At 48.7% G+C, this 25,766-nt stretch overlaps 4 protein-coding genes across 4 annotated transcripts in view; 2 read left to right on the forward strand and 2 right to left on the reverse strand.

Moving 5' to 3' along the window:
• The window catches only part of RHBDL1 (rhomboid like 1), a 37,857-nt gene extending 35,999 nt beyond the window's left edge, over nt 1–1,858 (forward strand). Inside the window, exons 7-8 of the mRNA XM_044303555.1 lie at nt 345–405; nt 1,546–1,858. Coding sequence (XP_044159490.1) covers nt 345–405; nt 1,546–1,817 — 333 coding nt within the window. The 3' untranslated portion in view covers nt 1,818–1,858. The remainder of the gene's footprint in view (nt 1–344; nt 406–1,545) is intronic.
• Nucleotides 1,859–2,779: 921 nt separating this feature from the next.
• LOC122944863 lies at nt 2,780–8,744 on the reverse strand. The gene is made up of 6 exons (XM_044303556.1): nt 8,679–8,744; nt 7,924–8,061; nt 6,794–6,887; nt 6,343–6,502; nt 6,109–6,261; nt 2,780–5,802 (listed from the first exon to the last, which is right to left on the reverse strand). The coding sequence occupies exons 2-6, from the start codon at nt 8,049–8,051 to the stop codon at nt 5,660–5,662; spliced, it is 678 nt and encodes a 225-aa protein (XP_044159491.1). The 5' UTR covers nt 8,052–8,061; nt 8,679–8,744; the 3' UTR covers nt 2,780–5,659.
• Nucleotides 8,745–9,027: 283 nt separating this feature from the next.
• STUB1 (STIP1 homology and U-box containing protein 1) lies at nt 9,028–17,846 on the forward strand. The gene is made up of 7 exons (XM_044303189.1): nt 9,028–9,924; nt 10,750–10,948; nt 12,562–12,727; nt 14,571–14,661; nt 15,386–15,442; nt 15,563–15,679; nt 16,852–17,846. The coding sequence occupies exons 1-7, from the start codon at nt 9,748–9,750 to the stop codon at nt 16,975–16,977; spliced, it is 933 nt and encodes a 310-aa protein (XP_044159124.1). The 5' UTR covers nt 9,028–9,747; the 3' UTR covers nt 16,978–17,846.
• A 2,823-nt stretch (nt 17,847–20,669) lies between these two features.
• Nucleotides 20,670–25,533, reverse strand: JMJD8 (jumonji domain containing 8). The gene is made up of 10 exons (XM_044303528.1): nt 25,438–25,533; nt 24,879–25,006; nt 24,631–24,723; nt 24,509–24,557; nt 24,330–24,426; nt 22,512–22,580; nt 22,051–22,170; nt 21,772–21,839; nt 21,555–21,689; nt 20,670–20,891 (listed from the first exon to the last, which is right to left on the reverse strand). The coding sequence occupies exons 2-10, from the start codon at nt 24,974–24,976 to the stop codon at nt 20,811–20,813; spliced, it is 810 nt and encodes a 269-aa protein (XP_044159463.1). The 5' UTR covers nt 24,977–25,006; nt 25,438–25,533; the 3' UTR covers nt 20,670–20,810.
• Between the last annotated feature and the right edge of the window lie 233 nt (nt 25,534–25,766).

A 25,766-nucleotide genomic window follows, 5' to 3' on the forward strand; every position in this document is an offset into this window, starting at 1 on the left:
CTGTACATTTTACCGAATAACAGTGGTGCTGATAAATTTTTAATAACATGCAATTACAAAAGCATTCAGATCCAGATGCTGGTTTGAGATAGGTAGGATATTATTTCATGGGACAACCCCTTTAAGATTTATTTTCTGGGAAGACTTTAGGGTCGAACATTTTTTGGCTCTCACATGAACAGCCGACGTACCAGACGAGGGCCACGCGGGAATGTACAGCCATGCCACATAGTGAACATGATCGCTTGGCGATTTGCATGGCACCGCGGCCCAACAGTCACATTGAGTCTATGATGGCGGCACTGTATACTCAGCCAATAACATCTCTTTTTTTCTCCTGCCAGAACTGGGCTGGGATGCGCTGCCCGTACAAGGTCCTCCGAATGGTTCTTGCCTTGGTTTGCAGTGAGTATTAAACATTCCAGTAAACACCAACAGCACTGTGCATCATGCCATATAAAGGGATACTCCATCGATACTTTTTTTTAAAAATAGCAGTAAGGCTGGGTTCACACCTGAGCGTTTTACAGCGCGTTCCTAAGGGTTGTCTGGTTTGGTGACTACAAAGCGCTTTTACCCCCCTCTGTGCCTCTCATTTGCCTTAAAGGGGTTGTGTCGCTTCAGCAAATGGCATTTACTGAAGGTACTGCTCGTTTCCATGGTTACGACCACCCTGCAATCCATCAGCGGTGGTCATGCTTGCACACTATAAAAAAAAGCACCAGCCTATGTGTGCTCCCACTGTCCCGGCCACCATTTTTTCCTATAGTGTGTAAGCACGAGCACCACTGCTGGATTGCAGGGTGGTCTGTTACCATGGAAACGAGCCGTGTATAATGTGATGGAAAAATGAATGAAGCCGGCAAAGGAGGCAATATGGAGAATCACAATACCTTAGTAAGTGGCTTGTATTAAAGGGGTTTTCCCGAGATTTTGATACTGATCAGTGGGGGTCCAACACCCGGGACCCCCACCGCTCAGCTGTTTGAGAAGGCACCAGCGCGCCTGTGAGCACAGTGCCGTACAGTGGATTTACTTGGTATTGCGTTCAGCCCCATTCACTTGAACAGAGCTGAACGCGATACCAAGCATGACCACAATGTGCTTGGAGAAGACCGCAGCGCTCACAGGGACCCAGTGCCTTCTCAAACATCTGATCGGCGGGGGGCCCAGGTGCCGGACCCCCCCCTGATCAGATACTGGTGACCTATCCAGAGCATGTCATCAGTATCAAAATCTCGGAAAACCCCTTTAACTTTCTCTACATGATAAATGCCAATTGCTGAAGTGACACAACCCCTTTAGACTGGTTGCTAGGGAAATGCTGCCTAACAACCACCTAGATTACAGGCTGTGTTTACATAGCAACTAGTCTCTCTCCGTTCCCTATGCTCCCAGTAGAGAAGTGGAATAGCATCCAGGCAGAAATTCCACCATGACATCCCCCATCTCAATCTGCCATTATTAATCAGATTTTTCTAAAAATACATTAAAGGTGGAGAACCTCTTTAAATCCACGTGTGACACCGTTTCCTGTATCCACAGTGAGCTCGGAGGTGGGCCGCGCGGTTTGGCTTCGTTTTTCCCCTCCTTTACCAGCAGCCGGCCCCCAGCCCAGTTTCATGGCGCACCTGGCGGGCGCAGCGGTCGGGGTCAGCATGGGGTTGACCATCTTGCGCAGTTACGAGGAGAACCTCCAGGACCAGTGCGGCTGGTGGGTGATCCTGCTTTGCTACGCCACCTTCTTGGCCTTTGCTATTTTCTGGAATGTGTTTGCTTACGACCTGCTCGGGGTCCAGATCCCGCATCCTCCGTGACCTTCGACCTTGTACGCCTCACACCCTCGAAGGACTTATTCTGGTGCTGATTCGGGGGAAAAAAAACAAAAAAAAACTGCTTGTCGATCAATGGCCAAAGCCTCCTTCGGCGAGACGGACGAGAGGAGGGCAGGAGGACGGGCGAGAAGCGCGACCTTCTTGCCTCTGTCCACTACAGCAGAGTGATGTGATGATGTTTGCTATGTTTATGTGGTCAGGTGATTTATTTATTTTAATAATACGATTTTTTTCTCTCTCGCTGCAGCAGGTGGGTTATCATCAGGCAGGGAGACCCCCAAAATATTCATCTCCTGCTATGAACTGCAGGGTGACTTCTACACTGTGATATCATAGCCGCATAGCGCAGACTGACAGCAATTCACCCAAGATGGTGGTCGCTGTTACTATTGATGCTACCGCACTGCCCACTAGTGGCGGATGGCAGTAATGCAGGTAGATCTAGGTTACTAGAAATTAAAGGGGGGCATTAAAACTGGCGCCTTATACGCTGGTCTTAACCGGTCCCCAGCTGGGGTCGGATGCTCCACCGTTAATAACTGCGGCATATCTATGCGCAAGAACTGAACTCTATGCCAGCGAGGGAGCAGTGTACATTTCAGGTATTCTCTATACCAGCAAAATGTGCCAGGCTCCGAACCGCACACACTCACCCACTGTTTGGAAAAGTGGCAAAATCCTCCCAAGAAGTTACAATAGGGGATGATAAATGCGCCTGCTTTGAGTTTGCCGCCCCCTATAATGGGGTCGTCGAGGATTAGAAAAGCATGGCTGCTTTCTTACAAAAACACCGCCACATCTGTCCACAAGCTGCGGGCGGTATTGCAGCTCAGCCCCATTCATTTCAACTGGGCTGAGCTGCTATACCGGATACAACCCATGGACAGGGGTGGCACTGTTTCTGGAAGCAGCTATATTTTTCTAATAAATGGACGGGCATTTTTTTAAAGAGAATTTACCCCTAAAATGATTTTTAATAATCCTCTCGTATCGCTGCATGCTGTTCAGGAAGATGGAAAAGGGGTGACAAAAGTGGGGGCTACAATATCTGAAACAAAAACAGAACAGACACCCTCGGGGCAATTTCTTTAAGGTTTGCATATTTACTTATTATTTTTTTTAATTGGTATTTACTAAAATGATCAGCCGATTCTGAGATACGGGGGATAAAAATCAGTCTGTTTACAAATAGTTTTTTTTAATCCCGTTATCTGACAGCTCAAGTGTAGCTCTTATCTCTGAGCTCCTGACTTTGACAAAAATTGAGCTTTAGTTTACAAACCGATATGACTATGGCTTAAATTGTTTATGCGGTAAGGAGCTCAGAAATAACAGCTACACATGAGCCATCAGATGACAGGATTCAAAGAAAATAGAATCTGACAGCTGGCAAACAGACCAATTTCACAACAGCTGAACATTTGTAATATAGACCTACCGAATATAGCTATTTTCCCCCAAAAATAAGTACAATGCAATCCTAAAAATTTGACCAGAATGTGTCCGTAGCCTTTAAAGGAGAAGTGTTCTATTTATTTGGATTTTTTTTTTTTATTTGAAATGCCTTAAATTTTTTATAATTATGAACCACTTACTATGGTTGGGCCCAGGAGCGCAATTTTTAACAGCGACATGGAAGATAATGAATGGCTTTGTGGGGTTGGTAACGATAATGCACGACGGGTTTTCGCCTTTCTTTAGGCAGGGGCTAAGTAGCGGCATGTGATGCACCACATAAAGGTCGGGATTTCACGCAGCAACAACGCATCTAATAATGGTCAATGGGAGTCACTGTTGGATTTTTGGTCGCAGGTCATCAGTCACACGCAACTTTCCCATGCAAGTCGCGTGCGACGAGCCCGCCACTTTTCTGTGATTTCGATGTATTTTAAGTTTTAAAAGAGTCGCACAAAAGTTTCCGGTTGCACCACTTTGCTGCCGTGCAGCCCCAAAAATCTCGAGTAATCCATTCACATACAAAGCTGCGTTCACAATCCAGCTGGTTTCCTCTTACCAGCAAGCAGTGCATTGTGGGAGCTCAGACGACACCAGGGGGCGACTAAAGCTCACAAGTCCGACACCAGGGGGCGACTAAACGTCTGTTTCCTTCCAAGGCCAACCAGAAGAATTTTGAGAGCAGCTTTGGATGTGACTAGAGAAAAAGATGCAAAGACAGTAAAACAAAGTAATTTTTTCTGCCATTTAGCTGGAGTAACGTGCGCCCGATGATAACCCACCTTTGGCATTTTGTAGCTCCTCACAGTTGCCTCAGTTTTAGTCAATTTGATGACATCTCCTCAGCCGAGAGGAAATACGGCGCTAATCTGTCGGCAACTTACTGCTTAATGTTTTGATAGAAGACACATGAATGTCAATTGGCTTTTAGAACAATTCTCTATCTGAATCCTGTCACATTAGGATTTTATCTCGTACCGGCCTAGAAGATGTTAAAAAATATTCCAGTCAATCCACATACTGCACCATTATAAACAGACAGGCTGTATAACGTTTTAAGAGAGACCTAAAATACAGACTTCTCCTTACGTTTCAATCTTTCTATGGACAGGAAGGTGATAGGCAGCACTTTTTTCACCTCAGAAGATTAACAGACGGCCATTTTAAAACAGACTACATCTTTTTCTTGGCAAATCTCCTTCTTGCCCACACCAACCAATCAGAGCCTGCGTTTCATTTTTTCCACAGCACATTAGGAATGTAAGCTGGGCTTTGGTTGGTTGAAACAAACACACATATACACACACACACACACACACACACACACACACACACTGAGCCTCATTTCAAAAACTGCCTTGATACCCATAGAAACCAATCACAGCCCAAGTTTCATTTTTCCACAAAGGAAAGCTGGGCTGTGATTGGTTGCTATAGGCAACAAAGGGGAAGTGGCACGCATTTTGACATGAAATAAGAGCAACTGGCAGCCATTTTGAAGAAAAAAACTGTTCTAATGTAGTGGCAGCCATTTTTAGTAAAATCCCAATCGGTGCAGGCAAAATTAAATGGCAGCAAACACTATGACTATGTGCAAAAGTAAAATTCTACAAAAATGATAATATATATATATAAAGATTAAGAAAAATATGTATTTAAGAAAATTATTTATTCAAGAGTCAACAGTGAATACATAAAAAAAATAAAAAATCAGAGCAATATAGAACAGGATGATTATAAAACATGAATGATAAATCTATATTATTTGGAGCAGTATATATTGAGGTAGTATTTAAGGAGTCGCATTGTGTCGCCATATTAACCGGTTGTTTTGCGGTTAACCCTTGACACATGTCTGAAGTGCCAAAATCCTATATATACCCCATGGGAAGGAGTCAGGGACGAACCCCTTTAATTTTCTATGATGGAGATTGTGTCGCAATGTTTTGTACAAGGAAAATAACGATGGCTTAAAAAAGACTGAATAAAATCATCATGCTGTACATGACGGACCTGGTGCTGCGAGTTACTTTGCCAATAAGCCATTTTTAGTAACGTCACCTCCAGAGCTGCGTGCGTAGTTCTGCTGTTTTTCTGTTAGCTCACGTCATTCCCAATATCAGTTTACTGTGCTTCGTGTACACACTACATTTCTCACAATGCCGGGAAATGGGGTGAAGTGCATTATAGGCTTTCCTCTGCACACCATTTAGGACCATTATGATGGGTATACAGCAAAGGACGGGGCCTGCAGGTTCAGCTAATGCAGCAGGGGCCCCTATTATAGAAACAGGTCTTAAAGGGGCAAGTGAAGAAAAAAGGCTTGGCGGACATAATAATGGAGGGTGTTCTCCATCCCGGCCCACATCTCATGGTTGTGTCTTCAGTCTCTTGGTAGGTTTTTCTTCCTCATCTTCCAGAGAATCCAGCAGCTCGGGGCAGAGTTTTTGGGCTATTTTCCAGGTCCACAGGCACAGTTCCACCTGGTGAAGAGTCCACTCCTGCTGTGAGGCTGGAAAACAAGTTGTCATATTGTCAGTCCTGAGAAATAACATGATCCCGAGTTACATCCTGTATTATACTCCAGAGCTGCACTCCCTATTCTCCTGGTGGAGTTACTGTGTAGGGATCGGCCGATATTGATTTTTTAGAGCCGATACCAATAATCTGTGAACTTTAAGGCCGATAGCCGATAATTTATACCGATATTCTGTGGAGTATAATACAGGATGTAACTCAGAATTGGTACGGGATAAGTAATGTACACATTGGACTGACACCTTGCTTTACACTGCAGCTCCTGCTGCCGTCTCCTCACCTTTGCTCAGGGCCTCAGCCTTCCTCTGCAGCTCCTCCAGGTACCTCATGTAGTGTTTCAGATTGTACTGTATAGGAGTGAGGCCGGGCACGCTCTCCACTGCTTCATCTGCCATGAATGCTGCCAGGTCGGGGGCACCAGCCGACAAGATCGCTAGACGGGGAGAAGATGCTCAGCACAGAAAGCATCCATTACATCGTGCTATGAGCCAACTTGGTGTGAATTCACACTCACCAGAGGCCGTGGCAGGTCCTACGCCCTTCAGCTGGCACAGCTCATCAATGGCGGCAGATACATCGGGGAGGAGCTGGAACGCTTTCCTGCTGCAGCTCTCTACCGTACTCGCTGGGTTAGATGACACCATTTGCTTCAGACGCGGTCGGAACTTTCCTCTCTGCCCAGTTTGAACAAAAAAATTTAACTCCTGCACTTAAAGGGGAGTTCCTTTAAAAAAAAAAAAGCTCCCACAGAGGTCATCAACCAGGCTCCTGAATGGCAACCTTGACTAGTCAGGCAGCAACGAGGGTTGGGGATGAATCACTGAGTAACAAGACAGTTCAGGGGGCCGGGAAAACTGGACGACAACCCCTGCGGGAGCTGTACAATCCGCCATAGAGGTTGTCACCCAGCTTTCCCAGGAACAGATAGACATGACTGAAAATTGAGAAAATCTACAATAACTCACCATTAACTTCCACTCCATGAGCTTCACCAGCTCCTCCTGAGTCAGTGACTTCTGCGGGCGAGCAGCCATGCGTGCGGGCAGCTCCTCCTGGTACCTACGATAAAAGAATGGCTGACAACAGGGAGCAACAGACCCTACACCGCCGCACAGCAAACAGAATGACGGCAGGTTGAATGGCACAAAGTTAACCCTATGCGTCTGTCGATGTCCACGTATGTCACATATATGGATCGGGCTCCGGGGCTGCTGTAAGGGCTGTCCACCGATCACTCCCAGTGAAGTTGTCAGAGCCCCTTCCCCCCCCAGGTCTGCCATGTCAGGACCGCAAGGATGTGGGCAACATCATAATACAGAGGAAATGCAGTGTATTGTACACGTGACTGCAGGATCGAGACCCCCAAACGGGAATAAAAAATAAAAAAAATCTAAGGCTAATTTCACACTAGCGGCAGGGGAGTCCGGCAGGCTGTTCCGGTGGGTGAACAGCCTGTCGGACCCATCCTGCCGCTGGTTCACTTGTGTGCCCGGACTGCCCCTCAGGATAGGTCATCAATATCAGATCGGCGGGGGCCCGGCACCCACGCCAATCAGCTGTTTGAAGAGAAGGCACGCGCAGTGCCAGCGCTGCCTCCTCTTCATTGTTTACCTGCTCGCCGTCACATCTGCAGCAGTGAGCAGGTGTAATTACACCCAAGCCAACCCATAGAAATTAATGGAGGGCGGCCTCACATGCGCAGTGCACCCACTTTGCGGGCTCCGTTCTAAGGATAGGTGGGACCCGCACCTATCAGACATTGAGGACGTATCCTGGTAACATGTCTCAAATGTATGAGGTAACACAACCTCTTTAAGGAGGTGTTCCTCAGGATAGGTCATTAATATCCGATCGTGGGGGTCCGCCACCTGGATCGGCTGTTTGAACTGGCCACGGTGAGCGCCACAGACTCTACCTAGGTCAGTGACGTCACGTTCATCGATCCAGTGAGCGCACCTGAGAGGCAGTACCGAGTACAGCCACTATCCAATTGGCTTGGTCCTGAAGGGGTTAAGAAGAGGATGTGGAAATGGACGTAGCGGTGACTTTACCGCCTCATAATGGCCGCCTGCATGGCCCTCATTCTGTCGCTCACCATTTGTCCAGCTCCACAAACTGTTTCTGCTTTGCTCCTTTCGCGGCCACAACCTCCCAGTACATATCAGAGACCTGACGCCACTTTTTTGGGTTGCTGCACTGGAAGAGGCCGGACACGGAAGCCATATTGCGAAATCTGCCAGAATGGAGAAGAAAGCGTTAGAGCGTGCGCGCAGGGGTCGGTCTCGAGACAATGAGGAGGACCAATCAGATTCTAAAAGGGAAAACTGACACAGCGGGTTATGCCTAGTGCAGGGACTGCGGGGGCGGGGCATGACACCAGAATTCCCAGGACGCCAGACGTTACTAATAAACCCCCTGTGTGGAAACCATCAGCAAGCTGCAGTTAATGGACCTTATGGAAACTCATGTGAGCGCGGCTCATTAACAGGTTTGATTATTTGGGGTAAGCCCTGCTTGCTGATGACACAGAGGGAGAGGGTCCACAGCTGGGGGCTATTCACCTTGTCTAGACCAGATCAGCAGCGCAAATCTCTCTCCTACCCCATTCGCTACAATGTATCAGTGCAGGTAAAACGTATCCAGGCTGTTTAGCTCACATAGAGGATGCAATTGTAACAAACCACCAGCTATGGGAATAGACATGGATACGTTTTCAGCCTCTGAATGTAAAAACAATGTCCTTATTCACCGACAGCAAGCAGAGATCTTGCAAACTCGCAACACAAGGTGATGCCCAGTTGCAGGACAGGTCTATGAAGCCATGAGCCCCTCCACTACCCTGCAGATTACCTCTCCCGCTCAATGCACCACTAGCTTTGGTCAGGTCACGTGGCTGCGTTCCAGCCTCGATTTGCGTTCCAAAACAAGTTGACCCATCAGAGATCTGATTGGTGGTGTGCTTTGCTCGTTTAGAAAACTGACCAATCAAAGACTGGGTAAGCTCTAACCGCCAGAGGTTAAACTGCGCCGGCCGTTTTGTCACTTTTCTCAGCAGCCATTTTGAGTAGGTCAGCCACATACGTTTCCCTGTATTATTTGCTCTACGACAAAACGGCGGCAGCTGCAGAAAACGGCGTGACATACCGGGGACAAAAACGTCGGTCCTTCAAAACTGCTCTGTCAGTTCTCTCCCGTCTCCTTGGAAGGCCCGGAAGTTCCGGTTGGAGGCTGCTGTTGTAGGTTCCAGAGGCCCTGGAGCTGTCCGGGCTAGAGCTGTGTCAGTGCGGGCGGTCTTTCCCGGGAGGGGTCAGGAAAGCCTGAACGCCTTGTTATTGGGGGGTCACCGGAGGTATAATCCCTGCTGAATGTGAAGGGGCCAGTGTACTGCACCTGTGCTGCTATGTACAGGAGCCCCCCCACCCCCAATACACAGTGTATAGACAGTGCATACGCCCCTATATAGGGTCAGCTCTACTAGTAGACAGTCTATAGGGCCCTGTCCTCTCTTACAGTCTATAGGGGCCCCCTGTTATAGAGGACGTAGGCACTGGCTCCTGTATGCAGGCTGCAGTATATAGGGACCTATCAGGATATATAGGTGCAGGATCTCCAGGTTTTCGGGGTGCTGGTGCGTATGTGGGCACAGGGGTGCTGTATTATCCGCTGCATTGTTCTCTGAGCCGCTGTTTATTTTTCCTCCCTGCGTCTGAAGGGTTAATTTAGCGCACCCCTCCATGTGGGGGCGCAGGTAGCCGCTCGCCTCTGCACCTTTTTAAAACTTACCACAAGAGCGTAGACGCTCGATCTTTCTGATAGAAAGGGGTCCCCTGCGCAGTTGGGGGGTCTCGTCTCAGCAGTGAAATTGGGGGTGACACCAAGCATCCCGAGGTTTGGGGGGGTGACTTCTGGAGCCCCCGGCATGAAGGGGAAGGAGGAGAGCGGCGGAGGTCGTCCTTCTGGAGTCGGTGGTGGCCTGGGGGGCATTGGTGGTAGCCCGGAAAAGAGCGTCAGCGCCCAGGAGTTGAAAGAGCAGGGCAACCGGCTGTTCGTGGCTCGAAAGTATCAAGAGGCCGTGTCGTGCTACAGCAAAGCCATCGTAAGTATCCACTCCTGAAATACTCTGTGCTGCTGAGACACCCAATATCCTTCAATCTGTCATCTCTCATGTCCCCTCCTCACAGCTAGACACTGCCCTGTCCTTCCTAACATCACTTTTGGACAGGTCCCTGCCCCTTTCAACATTATCGGTGCACTCACTCCCTGAAATACACTGTGCTGCTGGGATGCCTGGCTCCTTCCAGTATCTCAGTCTGTAACCGCTGATATCCTCTCCTCACATCTGGACACTGCCCTGTCCTCCCTAACATCACCAGTGGACAGATCCATGCCCCCTCCCACATTGTCCATGCACTCAGTCTCTGAAATACTCTGTGCTGCTAGGAGTCCTTTTTCTTTGCACTGTGTGTGTCTGTCTGCTGCCTCAACACTCTCCTCTCCTGAAATACTCTGTGCTTCTTTGAGGACCCTCGCTTCTTCCTTATGCAACACTCCCACAGGATCAGCTCACTCACTTCCTGAAATACTCTGTGCTGCTGGGAGACCTTTCTCTTTGCACTGCGTATGTCTGCTGCCTCAACACTCTCATCTCCTGAAATACTCTGTGCTTCTTTGAGGACTCTTGCACCTTCCTTTATGCAAGGCTCCTGCAGGATCAGCACATTCCACTCCTGAAATACTCTGTGCTCCTGGTGACCCTGTTCTCTCCACACTCTCACCCTGTGATCTCCCGTTTGTCTTCGTATCCTCCTCGCGTCACACTTCTGTCAGGTGCAGCTTCGTCTTCCACGCCATCGCGCTCCTGTCCTGAAGTACTCTGTGCTGCTGCGATCCTTCTGATTTTCACCCCTCTTCGTCCCTTCAGACTCGGAACCCTTCCATCGCCGTCTACTACACCAACCGCGCCCTGTGCTACCTGAAGATGCAGCAGCTGGACAAGGCCCTAGCGGACTGTAAGCACGCCCTGGAGCTGGACTGCCAGTCGGTGAAGGCTCACTTCTTCCTGGGGCAGTGCCAAATGGAGATGGAGAACTACGACGAGGCCATCGCCAATCTGCAGAGAGGTGAGCCCGGCCTTCCCGAGAAACAAGGGAGTGAATATGGTAGAATATTCCGGTACAGAACTGCTGTACCGATCAGGGAGTGATGCTGTTTATGGGGCAGCTCTTAATTAAAGGGCAGGGTCCCTTTAAATTACTTCTACAGTATTGATAACCCAGAGGTAAGTTTGCTGGGGGGGGGGGTCTCATAGAGATGAATGGAGACTCTGGTGCCTCATTCTTGTGATCGGTGAGGGTCCTGGCAGCCGGAGCTCCACCAATCAGATACTTACCACCTATCATGCGGATAGGGGATCAGCTCAGACAACCCCTTTAACACCCTGCAGTGAAATTAATAAAGGGCTATTCCGCATTCTACTGGTCAGCCTCTCCCTGGCCTGAAGCGGCTGATAACAGGGAGTAAAAGCCACTGAATATAGAGAAGACCGACTCGGGGTGTAGGCAGTGATTTCCAACTCCTGGCTTCAAAACTACAATCCCCAGCATGTCCTCGCTGCAAACAAATCGTTGAGGCCAGTCAGAGTTTTGCTGTCAGCTCTGCATTAATGAAGCAGCAGGGACATGTAGTGTGTGGTACACAAGCTCCTGGCAGCCCGTTGTTTGTAACTGGATATACACAGCGCAGCGGCCGCTCCCCCCCCCCCGCCATCCCCGGAGTCATGGAACATTCCTGTGTCACGGCCGCACATGACGCTGAGATTACAGCTCTGGCAAAAGGCTGTACTTACTGTACCAATTCCGAACGCTTGCTGTAAGTGAATGGGAACCGTTATTGTTTACTTCCAATCCGGGTCACATGATGGACAAACAGGTGCACGCCACAGTGAAACCAGCCACGCATCGCATGTCCAGGATGGATTGTATTCGCTGGAAGTGGTTCCTATTCACTGACAGCAAGTAGAGATCTGGAAAACTGTGAGGAAGTGATACAGAAGTTATACTGGAAAATAGTTTTCAGGGGGTAGAGGATGACTGGAAGGACAGGGGAATACAGTCTATTGCTCCCTGTTATCAGCCACGGCTGTGGAGGTGGAGTGTTATCGAGCAGCAGTTGCAGGGTGATACATTGTCACGCAGTGCTGTGGCGAGCATCCGGTCGGCATTTAAATTCTCTGCCCGGTGATCTCTCCCTATAAATAGCTGAGGACACGAGGAGGATGATGATATCCAGCCAGCGTCCGCTCTGCACCCCCTGCTCAGCCAGTGAATTGCTCCATCTTAGGAGGTCCCTCACAGAAGTGAATAGAGAATTGCTTACATGGCAATTACCCAACTAAAAGCTCAACTTCTTATGTACCGAGCAGATGTTACAACCAGGCATCTTCCTACTCTCAGCATGATTAGATTTTGCCATTTAATGCTATTTTTACGTTGTCAGCAAGCAGACTGTTTGTTCCTGTGCCACCAGAAAGAATGGCCTCTGAGATGGCTCAGCAATACGCTACTATGCTGCCCATTGCTGGAAAAAACATGCCAATAGTGAGATCTAATCCTGCTTGCTGACTATTTCCAGGTTGCACACATTAAAAGTAAATAGAAATACAGTGCGGTGTACAAAGAGAGAAGTGATTGATAATAAGAGAGACCTGCATTTTGACCGTCTTCCCCTCCCGCAGCTTACAATCTGGCCAAAGAGCAGAGACTGAACTTCGGAGACGACATCCCGAGCGCTCTGCGGATCGCCAAGAAGAAGCGATGGAACAGCATAGAGGAGCGGAGGATCAACCAGGAGAACGAGCTGCACGCCTATCTCACCAAACTCATCCTGGCCGAGAAGGAACGGTGAGGACCGGGGGCTTCCTGTATCCATTGCAGGAGCTCATGATAGCAGTGTTCTTTCTGCTGCAGCTTTCTCCCTATCACAGATTGGGGGGGGGGGGGGGGGTTCTGCTGCAGCTCTAGGTGGTGATGATTGAAGAGTTAAAATAATGTCCTTATTCACTGACGGCAAGCAGAGATCTTGCAAACTCGCAACACAAGGTGATGCCCAGTTGCAGGACAGGTCTAGAAGGCCATGAACCCCCTCCACTACCCTGCAGATTAGCCCTCCCGCTCAATGCACCACTAGCTTTGGTCAGGTCACGTGGCTGCGTTCCAAAACAAGTTGACCCATCAGCATGTGTGGCCACCTTAGTGAAATGGACAAGAAATAAGGAAAAGAACAAAAAGCAGGTGGCACCATACAGAATAGCTCAGTGGCTATATGACATTTCTAATTACATGCAATTCCAAAACAATTTGGATCCCGCTGGTGGTTTGAAACTGTAGAAAACCCTTTAACTACACCCACTTTTTTCCCACCTCTGCCCTGAGAAGCCGTAGCCGTGTGAAGGCTGCAGAGTAGTGATGGTCATTTTTGTAGGTTCTGTTTTGTGACTTTGTGATTGTTTTATTCCATTTTTTTCCATATTGTGTATTTTTATGTTTTAGTATACAGTATTTTTAATAGGGGAATAGTATTTTTTTCTTTTATTCCTTAATTTCTTATTTTATGTATGTCTTTGTTTTAGGCTACATGCACACAACTGTTGTGTATTTTGCGGTCCACAAATCGCAGATCCGCAAAACACGGATGGCGTCCGTGCGCATTTTGCAATTTGCGGAACGGCACTGACAGCCTTTAATATAACTGCCTATTCTTGTCTGCAAAGCACGGACAAGAATAGGACATGTTGTTTATTTTTTTTTTGCGGGGCCACGGAACGGAGAAACGGATGCGGACAGCACACGGAGTGCTGTCCGCATCTTTTGCAGCACCATTGAAGTGAATAGGGCCGCATCCGAGCCGCCGAAACTGCGGCTCGGATGCGGACCAAAACAACGGCCGTGTGCATGAGGCCTTAGTCCCACTGGGTCTTGACCCTGCAGCCACTTGATTGCTGATATAATACACCTTCAGTGCAAATGCTGACAGGTATCTTATTAGGCCATGCCTTTGCCAGGGCTTAATGGCTGTACAAAGATGGGGGGGACCCGGGTGCCTTTGTAAGTATATATGGTGCAGGGCGGGAAGGGGTTAAAGGGAACCTGTCATCAACTTTATGCCGACCCTTTTGAGGGCAGCATAAAATAGTGACAGACATGCTGATCCCAGCGTTGTCACTCATGAGCTAAAAGTAAGTGGTTGCTGAGAACCAGCATCATAATGATTGCAGCCCAGGCCCTGAAAAGAGTCAAATCTACCTGAGAAGAGTCCTGGTTATTATAATCTCCTGCTTTCTCGCCCGTCTGCTGATGACTGGCAGTTTTCTGCTAGAGAGAAAATGAGAAAACTAGGTAGAAGCCTGTCAGTCATCAGCAGGAATACATGAATAACCAGGACTCTTCTCAGGAGGCCGGGACTCTTTTCCAGCCCAGTCTGCAATGATTGTGATGTTGGTTCTCGGCAACCACTTACTTTTAACTTATAAATGACAGACGCTGAAATCAACTCACCTGTCTCTACTTTATGCTGCTGTTAGTCTGGGCAGCATAAAGGTGACGACAGGTCCCTTTAAAGCATTGGTCCACCAGGCCGCTGTAATGCATGGGTGATTCCTCATATAGGGTTCCCTGTGGTGACCACCTCCGTACTGTAACATAGAGGCCACCTCAGTGCAGTCCAACATTTCGTCTGTCTCCACAGGGAGTTAGAAGAGGCACAGAGGAAACGCGAAGAGGAGAACGTGGACGAAACCCGGAGCCGGGCCCAGCTCTCCTGTGTGGCCACCAAACACGTAAGTCCAGAGGGCGGCGCTCACGATGAAGCTGCTGGTGACCCACTGGGTCGGGGAAAACTAAAACACAAAGCCCATCAGAACTTTTATTACTCATTTCACATTCTTACCGTTTGGGGTTACAGCTCCTATGCAGACCTATGTGTCTCCATGGTAACAGACTACAAACACATTGTGCGTAGTCTGATCCTGCGGTGATGTTATTTCCTGCCCCTCTGCTACAATCTGTAGATTAGCTATATGGCAAGGTAAGTAGAGTAACCCATGACCACAAGATCGGACGGCCATGTTACCACGGATCTACATGGGAGCTGTGTACACAACGGCAGGAGATTTTTAAGCAAGACAATTTACAAACGTGCTTAATTTTTTAAATTATTATTTTAGATCCATTAGAGAAATGGTAAACGGTTGCAATAGTATTCACACCCTAGCGACAGTCCTCTTTGCTAGCTCCCCTCCCCCCGTGCCTGTGCTGTGCAGTGCAAATACCTGATAACAGGGGTTTGGGTTAAACATTAATAAGATGAGCTTGATGTAATTTGTGCTCCTGGTGTGACGTTCTGCACGGTGATCCATCCCTTAAAGGGACACTACACTTGCAGAGCATCTCCTCCGATGCATACAGTGTGTTGTTCCCTGTTATCAGCCCCTTCGGAGGCCGGCCGCAGCGTCCTTCTGGGTTCTTGCATCCACCACTCAGATTATATTTTATATTTCACAGGACAAATATTTGGCAGAAATGGACGAACTCTTCTCCCAAGTGGACGAGAAGCGTAAGGTGAGTGACCGCGGCCTGGAACTGTCATGGCGGCCACATCGGCCGTCACCTAACTAGCTGGTGTGCAGCGCCTTCACGTGCTTCTATGTTGTTAACCCCTTGCTTCGTCTGTGCGTGCAGAAGCGAGACATCCCTGACTACTTATGTGGAAAGATCAGCTTCGAGCTCATGAGGGAACCGTGTATAACCCCCAGCGGAATCACCTACGACAGGAAGGACATTGAAGAGCACCTGCAGGTAATGGTTAAAGGGGTTTTCCTACTATTTTCTAGTGATGACCTATCCTCTGGGTAGGTGATCAATATCTGATCGGTGGAGGTCCAACACCCAGGACCCCTGCCGATCAGAGAGCATGTGGGCTTCTCACAGCGTTTCCTAGGCCATTGACAACACCGAGCGAGCTCTGCGGCCTTCTCAGTCGGCTCGGGTCCCAGGTATCGGACCCCCACGATCAGGTACTGATGATCTATCCAGGGGATAGGTCATCTGTATAAAAGTCTCAGAAAACCCCTTTAACAGAGACAACAAGGGGGAAGCAGGCGTGTGCGTAGTGTCTTGTACCAACCACAGCCGGGTCACTGGTTCCGTCATTCTTCAGGAATGGTGGAGTTCCAGGTCAGGTCACATGTCCCCATGATGTCAGAAGATGACTTTACATAATGCATATTCCTCTAAGTTGTACTGGGGGCAGATTTTCTAAGATTGCCGTTTCGGACACTAGTCTAAGGAGGCACATGTCTCTTAAAGGGGTTGTCTGAGTGTTTAATACTGATGACCTGTGCTCGGGAAGGATCAGCAGTATGTGATCGGAGGGGTCTGACTCCCAGCACTTGAATGGGGGTTAGCTATGCCTAGGCTATGTGACTGAGCGCATTACTGGAGCGCCGCGGTCTCTTCAAGCAGTTGATCGGCGGCTGTGTCGAGAGTCGAAGCCCCACCGATCACATACTGATGACCTGTCCTGCTTTGATGAAATCCTCTTTGCATTTTGATCCCTCTGAAGACCTCTGCCTGATCAGTGAATAGAAACAGTACTTACATCCAGAGGCTGAAAACTCTTCCTGGCCCACTAACCACCGCTGAGGGTTTGTTACAGTTGTGTCCAATCAAGACAATTTTCTGTGAGCTCAACAGTCTGAATATGTTTTCCCTGCCCTGATACATTGCAACAAACTAAACGAGGATGGAGAAGGATTTGTGCTGCGGATGCCTTTACCCTCACACAGAATTTTCTAGACTGGATACAACTGTAACAAACCACCAGCTGTGAGCAGTATTAGGTCTACACATTGTCTACGTCTCTGGATGTAACCACGGACAGCAAGCAGAGATCTTGGACAGGAATCGGGCACACCGAGTGTATTAAAGATTTTGTGAAGCTGACTGGACGTCCATGTCTTGTCCTGCAGAGAGTCGGACACTTCGACCCTGTCACCCGAAGCCCTTTGACCCAAGATCAACTGATCCCAAACCTGGCCATGAAAGAGGTCATCGACGCCTTCATCTGTGAGAACGGCTGGGTGGAGGACTATTAGAAGGAGGTCACCGGCCCCAGCACTTATTTTTTTCTTCTTCAATATAATTTTGGTGGCGGATCGCACTGGTCGCGGAGTGACGTAACGTGCCTGTCTTGCCTTCATGCCTTACTTGTCTTGCTCACGTCCGTTGCAGTCCACCAAGCGTCATAGCTCACCGGCTGGGATGTTCACTCCAGCGCCGGTTTCATCTCACTTCACACAGTCGCCGATCTCCATACAGCGAGACAGAAGAGCCCCACAGCATGAAACGTGCCGGAGCATGGGGACTACACGGCGCCACCCGTCAGATCCAGTGTGTTCTCTCTTCTCTCCAGTATTATGCTTTTTGAGTAAAGTTTCCATGCACATGGAGGAAAGCACCAGTAGATGGCGCCGCAGACCATTACCGCTTTCCTCCTGCTGCTTTGTACTAGGTAACTGCTCACAAAAAGCAGCGATCCATCGATGTTAGACCCACGCAGATTTTGTTAATTGACTTGTTATGGTTTGTTGTGACGGGCTGCATGATTATGTGCCCCACTAACATCTACCCCAGTTGTGAACTACAACTCCTGTTAGGGAGTAACAGATGCACAGTGATCGGCCTACGCAGATGATGCAGGCTGTAATTACCTGCTGGAGACCGGACGGCTATAGGCATTGCCCCCCCATCCCCCACTGTAACATCCACCCACACGGGCGGCCCTTTGGAGCTTCTTCCTTGTATATAGATGATGTAAATATATTCTAGTGTCTCGTGTATTTGCGGCTGCAGGACTGTACACCTCGATGACTGGTCGTCATCTGGACACGGGGGGGAGGAGGGATAGTGCGTCTGCTTTTCCTGTGAATGCACAGTGCAAATATTAAAGAGGTTATGCGGTTACTGTGTGATGAACTGTTTAAGTGTAGTTGTCTCTGACAACCCAGTATGACTGTGCGTAGGGGGAGCTCGCTGAAGACTATATTCAGGGTACGTGGGGTAAGTGCCCTTTAGTGGTGACTGCAGGCAACCAATCCTTTAAAGGGGTATTCCAGTAATTTCAAGATATCTCTTATCCACAGGTCTATTTGGCCTCATGCACATGGCCGTTCCGTGCATTGGGGAACGCAATTTGCGGTCCCCAATGCACAGGAAACGTCCATGCCGGGACGGATCGAGACCCATTCAACTTGAATGGGTTCCGTGACCTGTCCGCACCGCAAAAAAAGTAGAACATTTTTTTGCGGTGCGGAGGCACGGACAGAAACACCACGGAAGCACTCCGTAGTGCTTCTGTGCCTTCGTTCAAGTGAATGAGTCTGCATCTGTGATGCGGGGAGCACATTGCCGGTGGCCGCATATTGTGGACCCGCTGTCTGCTGGCCGCAATAAGGCCTTAGATTGGTGGGGGTCCTACTGCGGGGACCCTCACCAATCATGGGAACAAGGCTCCTGTACCCCACAGCGCCGCCTAAAATGAAGGTGAAGCTGCACACTGCTCCAGTCATCCATTCCGGCCGTCCCATGGAGATGGAGCGGCAGTGCACCTGCTCGAACTGCTGCTCCGTTGATTTTGAGGGGGAACCCTTGTTCTTGAAAACAATACGACTTCCGCTGATCTAATAGTTATCTTGTAGATTGAGGATAGCTTGAAATTACTGGAATACCCCTTTAAATGACTGGTTGCCTATTGTCACTACTCGGGCTCTTACCTAGGAGTGAGCGAATCGAGCTCTAGATCAAAGGTCTCCATGCAGAATTAAAATGTATGTGCTGCATGGAGGCTAAATTCGTTAAGTCCGCAGTGTTGAATTTTTGCCTTCAATTCTACAACTTTAAAGACATTTTAAAACACGAATCCGAAATCTGCTTCGGATTGTGTTTTAAAGTTGTAGAATTGAAGCCTGAAGTTATTCACCAAAGACTCGAGAGACTTCGCACTTAACGAATTTTGCCTCCATGCAGCGCATACATTTTAATGCTGTACGGAGACGTCGGATCTTGGATCTGAAGCGCGATTCGCTCACCCATACTCTTAAACACTGAATATAAATCGTATTCTGGGAGCTCCCCCTAGTGGTAGCAGGCATTATCTTATTTAAAGGGTCACTTTAACCCTTAGGCTACCAGCGCCATACATGTACGGCGCGGGTGCGATGTGTAAACATGATGCCCGCTCTGATGCACGTGTAGCAGGCATCATGGCCGTGACCTGCAATAATGCCAATTGCGGTAATTAAATGCTTTAGATGCCATGATCAAGTAAGGTCACTGCACCTAAATGCGCAAAAACTGGCTTCCTATCTATGCCACGTGTGTCCAATCCGGGCATAGGTAGTTGCACTGAATACTGTAAGCCTTACTGAGTAGGCGAACAGTATTCAAACGGCAATTCTTATTTTGGCCACCAGATGGCAGGCCAGGATAAGAAATTAGCAAAAGTGAGCAAAAAATGCTAATAATAAATTCCTGATAAACCAAAATAAAAAAAAAGTAATAAGCTCATATGAGGCACATAATGATCACAAAAAAAAAAAGTTTAAAAAATATATAAAAGTTTAAATCACCCCCCTTTCCATATAACTAAAAAACTAATACCTAAATAACAATAAATATAAACATCATGGGTATCACTGTGACCAAAAATGCCCGTACTATTAAAATAGAAAAAAAAAATCCAATACGGCAAATGGCGTAACGGAAAAAAGGGTCAAAATGGCTGATTTGCCATTTTTTATTGCTTCAACAAGTCACGCATACTCCAAAATGGTATCAATTAAAAGTACAGATTGTTCTGCAAAAAATGAGCCCCTAAACAGCTCAGTGGACAGAAGTATAAAAAAAAGTTATGGGGTTCAGAATATGGTGATATAATTATTATTATTTTTTCTCAGTTTAAATTTATTTTTGCACTATTTAGACATAAAGAGGTATCGTTGTAATCGTACTGACCCAGAAAATAAAGGGCATGGGCCTGCCGTAAACAAAACCCATAAAACGGTGGAGGGATTGCGTTTTTTTTTTTTTCAATTTCACCCCATTTGGAATTTTTTTACTGCTTCCCACAACATTTTATGCCATAATTAATGTTGGCATTAGAAAGTACAACTTGTCCCGCAAAAAATAAGCCTTCGTACAGCTGTGTGACCAGAAAAAAAAAGTTATGGCTCACGGAAAATAGGGAAGAAAAATGAAAACGCAAAAACCTCCGGTAGCCAAAGGGTTAAGTAAACCTATAATATATCATAGAGACATCAAAATTTTTGATCGGTGGAGGTCTGAGACCCGCACTGATCCCTAAAACAAAGGGATAAAAAAGCGCCCGTTTAGCATGCTCTCTCTGCAGGGGAGGACGTGAGATGGACTCAATAGAAAGCCTCTGGAGTGCGTCTCATGCAGCAAGAAGAGAGCGTGATACGTGAGTGCTTTTCACCCCTTGTGCTAGGGATGGGGGGGTCTCAGTGCTTAGACCCCCACTGATCAAAACTTTTGATATGTTCCTATGACATATCAAATGTAAATGAAAGTAATGTGACCCTTTAACACATGTTCAGTCCCCTAAGCTGTCTGTGACAAAACTGGGTTTACTCTGAATTTTTCATCCATTTTATTCTAAAATGCTCACAGGCTCCATTGCAAATCTGCATAAAATTTTTCTAAAAATGTGCAAAAGACGGCACAGAGAATGTCAGTTAAACAAATACAATTAAAATATATCTACCCCCCCCCCCCCCCCCCCCGTGGTCTGTGGGCCGTGCCTTCAGTGTGGGTATCTCCATGGCCTCCTCCATCAGTCTGTCCGGATCGGAGGTGACAGGTTCTGAGGTTTCTGGTTGTTGTGCAGCATTTATAATAATGATTTGCGGCTCTAGCCCAGGAATGTGGAGATGAAGACGCTGGTGTCCAGGTTCAGGGTGGCGTGCCACCAGCGGTCCGGGAAGTAGAGAACCTGATGAGGACAGGAACAGAGATGATTTGTCATTACCTACAGCAGGGATCAGCAACCTTCGGCACTCCAGCTGTTGTGAAACTACAACTCCCAGCATGCACACTTACTTGGCTGTTCTTGTAACTCCCATAGAAGTGAACGGAGGATTCTGGGAGTTGTAGTTTCAGAACAGGTGGAGTGTCGGAGGTTGCTGATCCTCTGCTCCTAATAGGTTTCATACACCGCTCTGTCTAATCAGTCCCCACCATCTCTACATGTTCCAGGAGTGCACTGGTCCTCCTGTCCACACCACCATCATCCTCACAATCCCAATTCAGTCACCCTACTCTCTGTATGACCCTCCAGCCATTCTGATAACCCTTTGAATGACGCCCTGCCCAACCTGTAAGACCCCCTTCTGCTGTCTAATTACCCCATCCAGCCACCTTCCTGCTGAACTCTGTTTGCTCTAAGGGCACATTCACATGCAGCAGATTTGCTGAGAGTTCCATTCACCTCAATGGGTTTTGTTTTGATGGTAAGGACATGGATTTCTGCATTCAGATGAATGGGACAAGTCATAAAAATGCAACAAATCTGCCCCGTGTGAATTCACCCTTATAAGCTTGTGTCTGGTGCACCCTATGCACTTTTCATGATGGCACCCCCTCCTGTTCTCCTCACCTCTCCGGGTCTGATGGTGCACTCTACAGGACGTTCTGCTGCAGGTAGCAGAGGGTATGTCTCCAGCATCCAGGACAGTGTGGTCCGGTTAGGGTTAAACTCGGGGGTCTTGTCAGGTGGGTAAAGGAACCAGCGCTGGTTTAAAAGAAAATTTTGATCTGAATAAACCGGATGTAAAATAATTCTAGCGAGAGGTTTCCCGTGTGGGCTCACTCACCTTCCTGCCATATATCACCTCAGAGTAGCCAGGCCCGTGCCAGTGGAAGGGGACCCCTGTACCTGAACCTGCAGAACGGGTGGGACACGGACACCGGGATCATTTATAGGTACAAAGCATATGGATGCTATATTTTCCCCTGGGGTCTTCTTGCAGGCCGGTCTTTACTGAGGAACAGGCAGCAAGAAGACCCCATGGGATAGCAGGGGAAATGCAAGTCACATTTTGGGTGCCCCTGAATTTCAAAGTCTTCTGAGGCATTCTTATGATGTCACTTACCGGCTATGCCAAAACTAAAAGCCCCGATAGTGCCAGGCAGCTTGAACGGAGGCGGGGTGTATTTCTGAAACAGAGACCCCCATTCTGTGAAGTTATTATCACCAAAGAAATATAAAGTATCTGCAGGTAGAAAGAGGATTTCTTAAATAGTGGACTGTGCCAACTCATCCCTACATGAGCCCGCTGACATCACTGCCCTCCCCTCTATCCTAAAGAAGTGACATCACCATTCAACATCACTGCCCTCCCCTCTATCCTAAAGAAGTGACATCACCACTCAACATCACTGCCCTCCCTTCTATCCTACAGAAGTGACATCACTAGTCGATGACATCACTGCCCTCCCTTCTATCCTACAGAAGTGACATCACTGCCGTGCCTTCTATCCTCCAGAAATAACATCACTACTCACTGACAAAACCATATATATATCACCCATTGTATATTATAGTATAACTCACCCACACCCAACGAGTCCAGGTCCTGGGGTCTCAGGTAGTGCTCTACGTATTCCTGGAAGGGGACATCCACTAAGCAGAAAGGAAACAGGCTGTATACATACATGGCACAGGCAGCAACATTATGGACCCTCAGAGTCCCCCTTAATAACTTGTCTGGAACCTGCCCTGCTGCATATCCATGTTCTTTGCCTTATAACCTGTGGCCCCCTCCTGGGTCCTATACACTGTGGCCCCCTCCCCTATTACATCCTGGGTCTTGCACACTGTGGCCCCCTCCTCTATTACATCCTGGGTCTTGTACACTGTGGCCCCCTCCTCTGTTACATCCTGGGTCTTGCACACTATGGCCCCCTCCTCTGTTACATCCTGGGTCTTGTACACTGTGGCCCCCTCCTCTGTTACATCCTGGGTCTTGCACACTGTGGCCCCCTCCTCTGTTACATCCTGGGTCTTGTACACTGTGGCCCCCTCCTCTGTTACATCCTGGGTCTTGCACACTGTGGCCCCCTCCTCTGTTACATCCTGGGTCTTGTACACTGTGGCCCCCTCCTCTATTACATCCTGGGTCTTGCACACTGTGGCCCCCTCCTCGGTTACATCCTGGGTCTTGCACACTGTGGCCCCCTCCTCTATTACATCCTGGGTCTTGTACACTGTGGCCCCCTCCTCTGTTACATCCTGGGTCTTGCACACTGTGGCCCCCTCCTCTGTTACATCCTGAGTCTTGCACACTGTGGCCCCCTCCTCTGTTACATCCTGGGTCTTGTACACTGTGGCCCCCTCCTCTATTACATCCTGGGTCTTGTACACTGTGGCCCCCTCCTCTGTTACATCCTGGGTCTTGTACACTGTGGCCCCCTCCTCTGTTACATCCTGGGTCTTGTACACTGTGGCCCCCTCCTCTGTTACATCCTGGGTCTTGTACACTGTGGCCCCCTCCTCTGTTACATCCTGGGTCTTGTACACTGTGGCCCCCTCCTCTGTTACATCCTGGGTCTTGCACACTGTGGCCCCCTCCTCTGTTACATCCTGGGCCTTGTACACTGTGGCCCCCTCCTCTGTTACATCCTGGGTCTTGCACACTGTGGCCCCCTCCTCTATTACATCCTGGGTCTTGCACACTGTGGCCCCCTCCTCTGTTACATCCTGGGTCTTGCACACTGTGGCCCCCTCCTCTGTTACATCCTGGGTCTTGTACACTGTGGCCCCCTCCTCTGTTACATCCTGGGTCTTGTACACTGTGGCCCCCTCCTCTGTTACATCCTGGGTCTTGTACACTGTGGCCCCCTCCTCTATTACATCCTGGGTCTTGCACACTGTGGCCCCCTCCTCTGTTACATCCTGGGTCTTGCACACTGTGGCCCCCTCCTCTGTTACATCCTGGGTCTTGTACACTGTGGCCCCCTCCTCTGTTACATCCTGGGTCTTGTACACTGTGGCCCCCTCCTCTGTTACATCCTGGGTCTTGCACACTGTGGCCCCCTCCTCTGTTACATCCTGGGTCTTGTACACTGTGGCCCCCTCCTCTGTTACATCCTGGGTCTTGTACACTGTGGCCCCCTCCTCTGTTACATCCTGGGTCTTGTACACTGTGGCCCCCTCCTCTGTTACATCCTGGGTCTTGTACACTGTGGCCCCCTCCTCGGTTACATCCTGGGTCTTGCACACTGTGGCCCCCTCCTCGGTTACATCCTGAGTCTTGCACACTGTGGCCCCCTCCTCTGTTACATCCTGGGTCTTGCACACTGTGGCCCCCTCCTCTGTTACATTCTGGGTCTTGTAGGTTGCACAAGTATTTTGGCGCTGGCAGTAAATCACCTTTCTCGTAGGAATACGTGTTTGCGGTGCTCAGCCGGACGCTGCGATCTCCGTATGTACGAATCAGCTGCTCTTTCCTGCACAGTGACCGGAACTCCTGACACCCAAAAGATGCTGCGAGTGAGAACAGGACCACAGGGGGCGTGCAAGGAGTGGACAGATCTCAAAGACACACTCACCGAATTATCTGTGATTCCCTGAATGATGACCGGCCTCTTGTAGGCATACCTGTGAAGAAGAGGGGGCTCAGTACAGAGCTGCGGGGTACATCATGGCGGCAGCACAGGCAGAGATCACTTACCTCTTGATGAATTCGGAGTAGGTGATGGAGGCGTCCCTCCTCTCCACCGTGCAGCGCTCCTCCTCTTGGACCGGAGAGTAATTGTTCCACTGCCTGCGGACATAAGACAGATGTCACCTCTTCTCCTCAGTATTGGGGGTGTCTGCTATGAGTGAAATACATTATCTTCATTTTGTATAACTGACAGGGGATGTTGGGGGTTGTAGTGATGACATCAGAGATACTCTGCCGGTCATGAATAGACCTACCAGCCGCCATCGCATTCCGTGTATTCGGTCTGTTTGTCCAGTGACAGTGCTACCAGGACCGCCATGAGCAGGAGGTAAAGGCGGGTGAACAGTGCCATCTGTGCCCACCACACAACGGGCACTGACAGCTGGAAGACATAATGCTCGTTATAAACCCCCTCACAGTAATAATTATATAGCACCAACATATATCACAGCGCACAGGAACATGAATGTGTACGTGCTGTGTAAATAAAGTTTATTGAAACACAACCTAGGACTGCCCAAACAGATCCTTTCACTAAGTTGGAATCTGACTGGTTGCTATGGATAAAAGCAAAATGTATGGAATCCTTTGCCTGTGGCCCCTGTCATCAGCTAAGGGCCAAATTCACAGCAGAGTAGCCCCCTAGCAACCAATCACATTCCAGCTTCCAAAGCAAGTTAGAAAATGAAAGCAGTGATCCGATTGGTGGAGCGTGATCTTTGTTCTTTTCAATAAACTTGATAAACAAAAGTAGCGTGGCACGCTGGGAGTTGTAGTTTTCGCTGGCCGTGTGGCTGATGTATGATACTGTACCTCACTGGGTCTCCAGCCCGCGGCTCTGATGACGTGAACTTCCGCCCGGCTATTGGCAGCCTCTCGCCGCTCAGCACTCTGGGAAAGGTAGCTCCTGAACGTCAGCCAGTGCAAGCACCACATCTCCCGGCGTGCAACAGCTGCGCCGTCCATTAACTCCTTCGCTGCCACACCGCATGGACTGGATCCCGCAGACGTCTCAGATCTTCTCGTGTTTAACCTGTGAAAGGCCGTTCGCTCGCGCCAGCCAAACAGATGACAGCTCTCATTTTTAGCAGGTTACACTGAAAGAAGCGATCTGATTGGTTGTGAAGGAGCGACTAAAGTTA

This window comes from Bufo gargarizans, chromosome 8 (genome assembly GCF_014858855.1).
Source record: "Bufo gargarizans isolate SCDJY-AF-19 chromosome 8, ASM1485885v1, whole genome shotgun sequence".
In the NCBI taxonomy this organism is placed as follows: domain Eukaryota; kingdom Metazoa; phylum Chordata; class Amphibia; order Anura; family Bufonidae; genus Bufo; species Bufo gargarizans.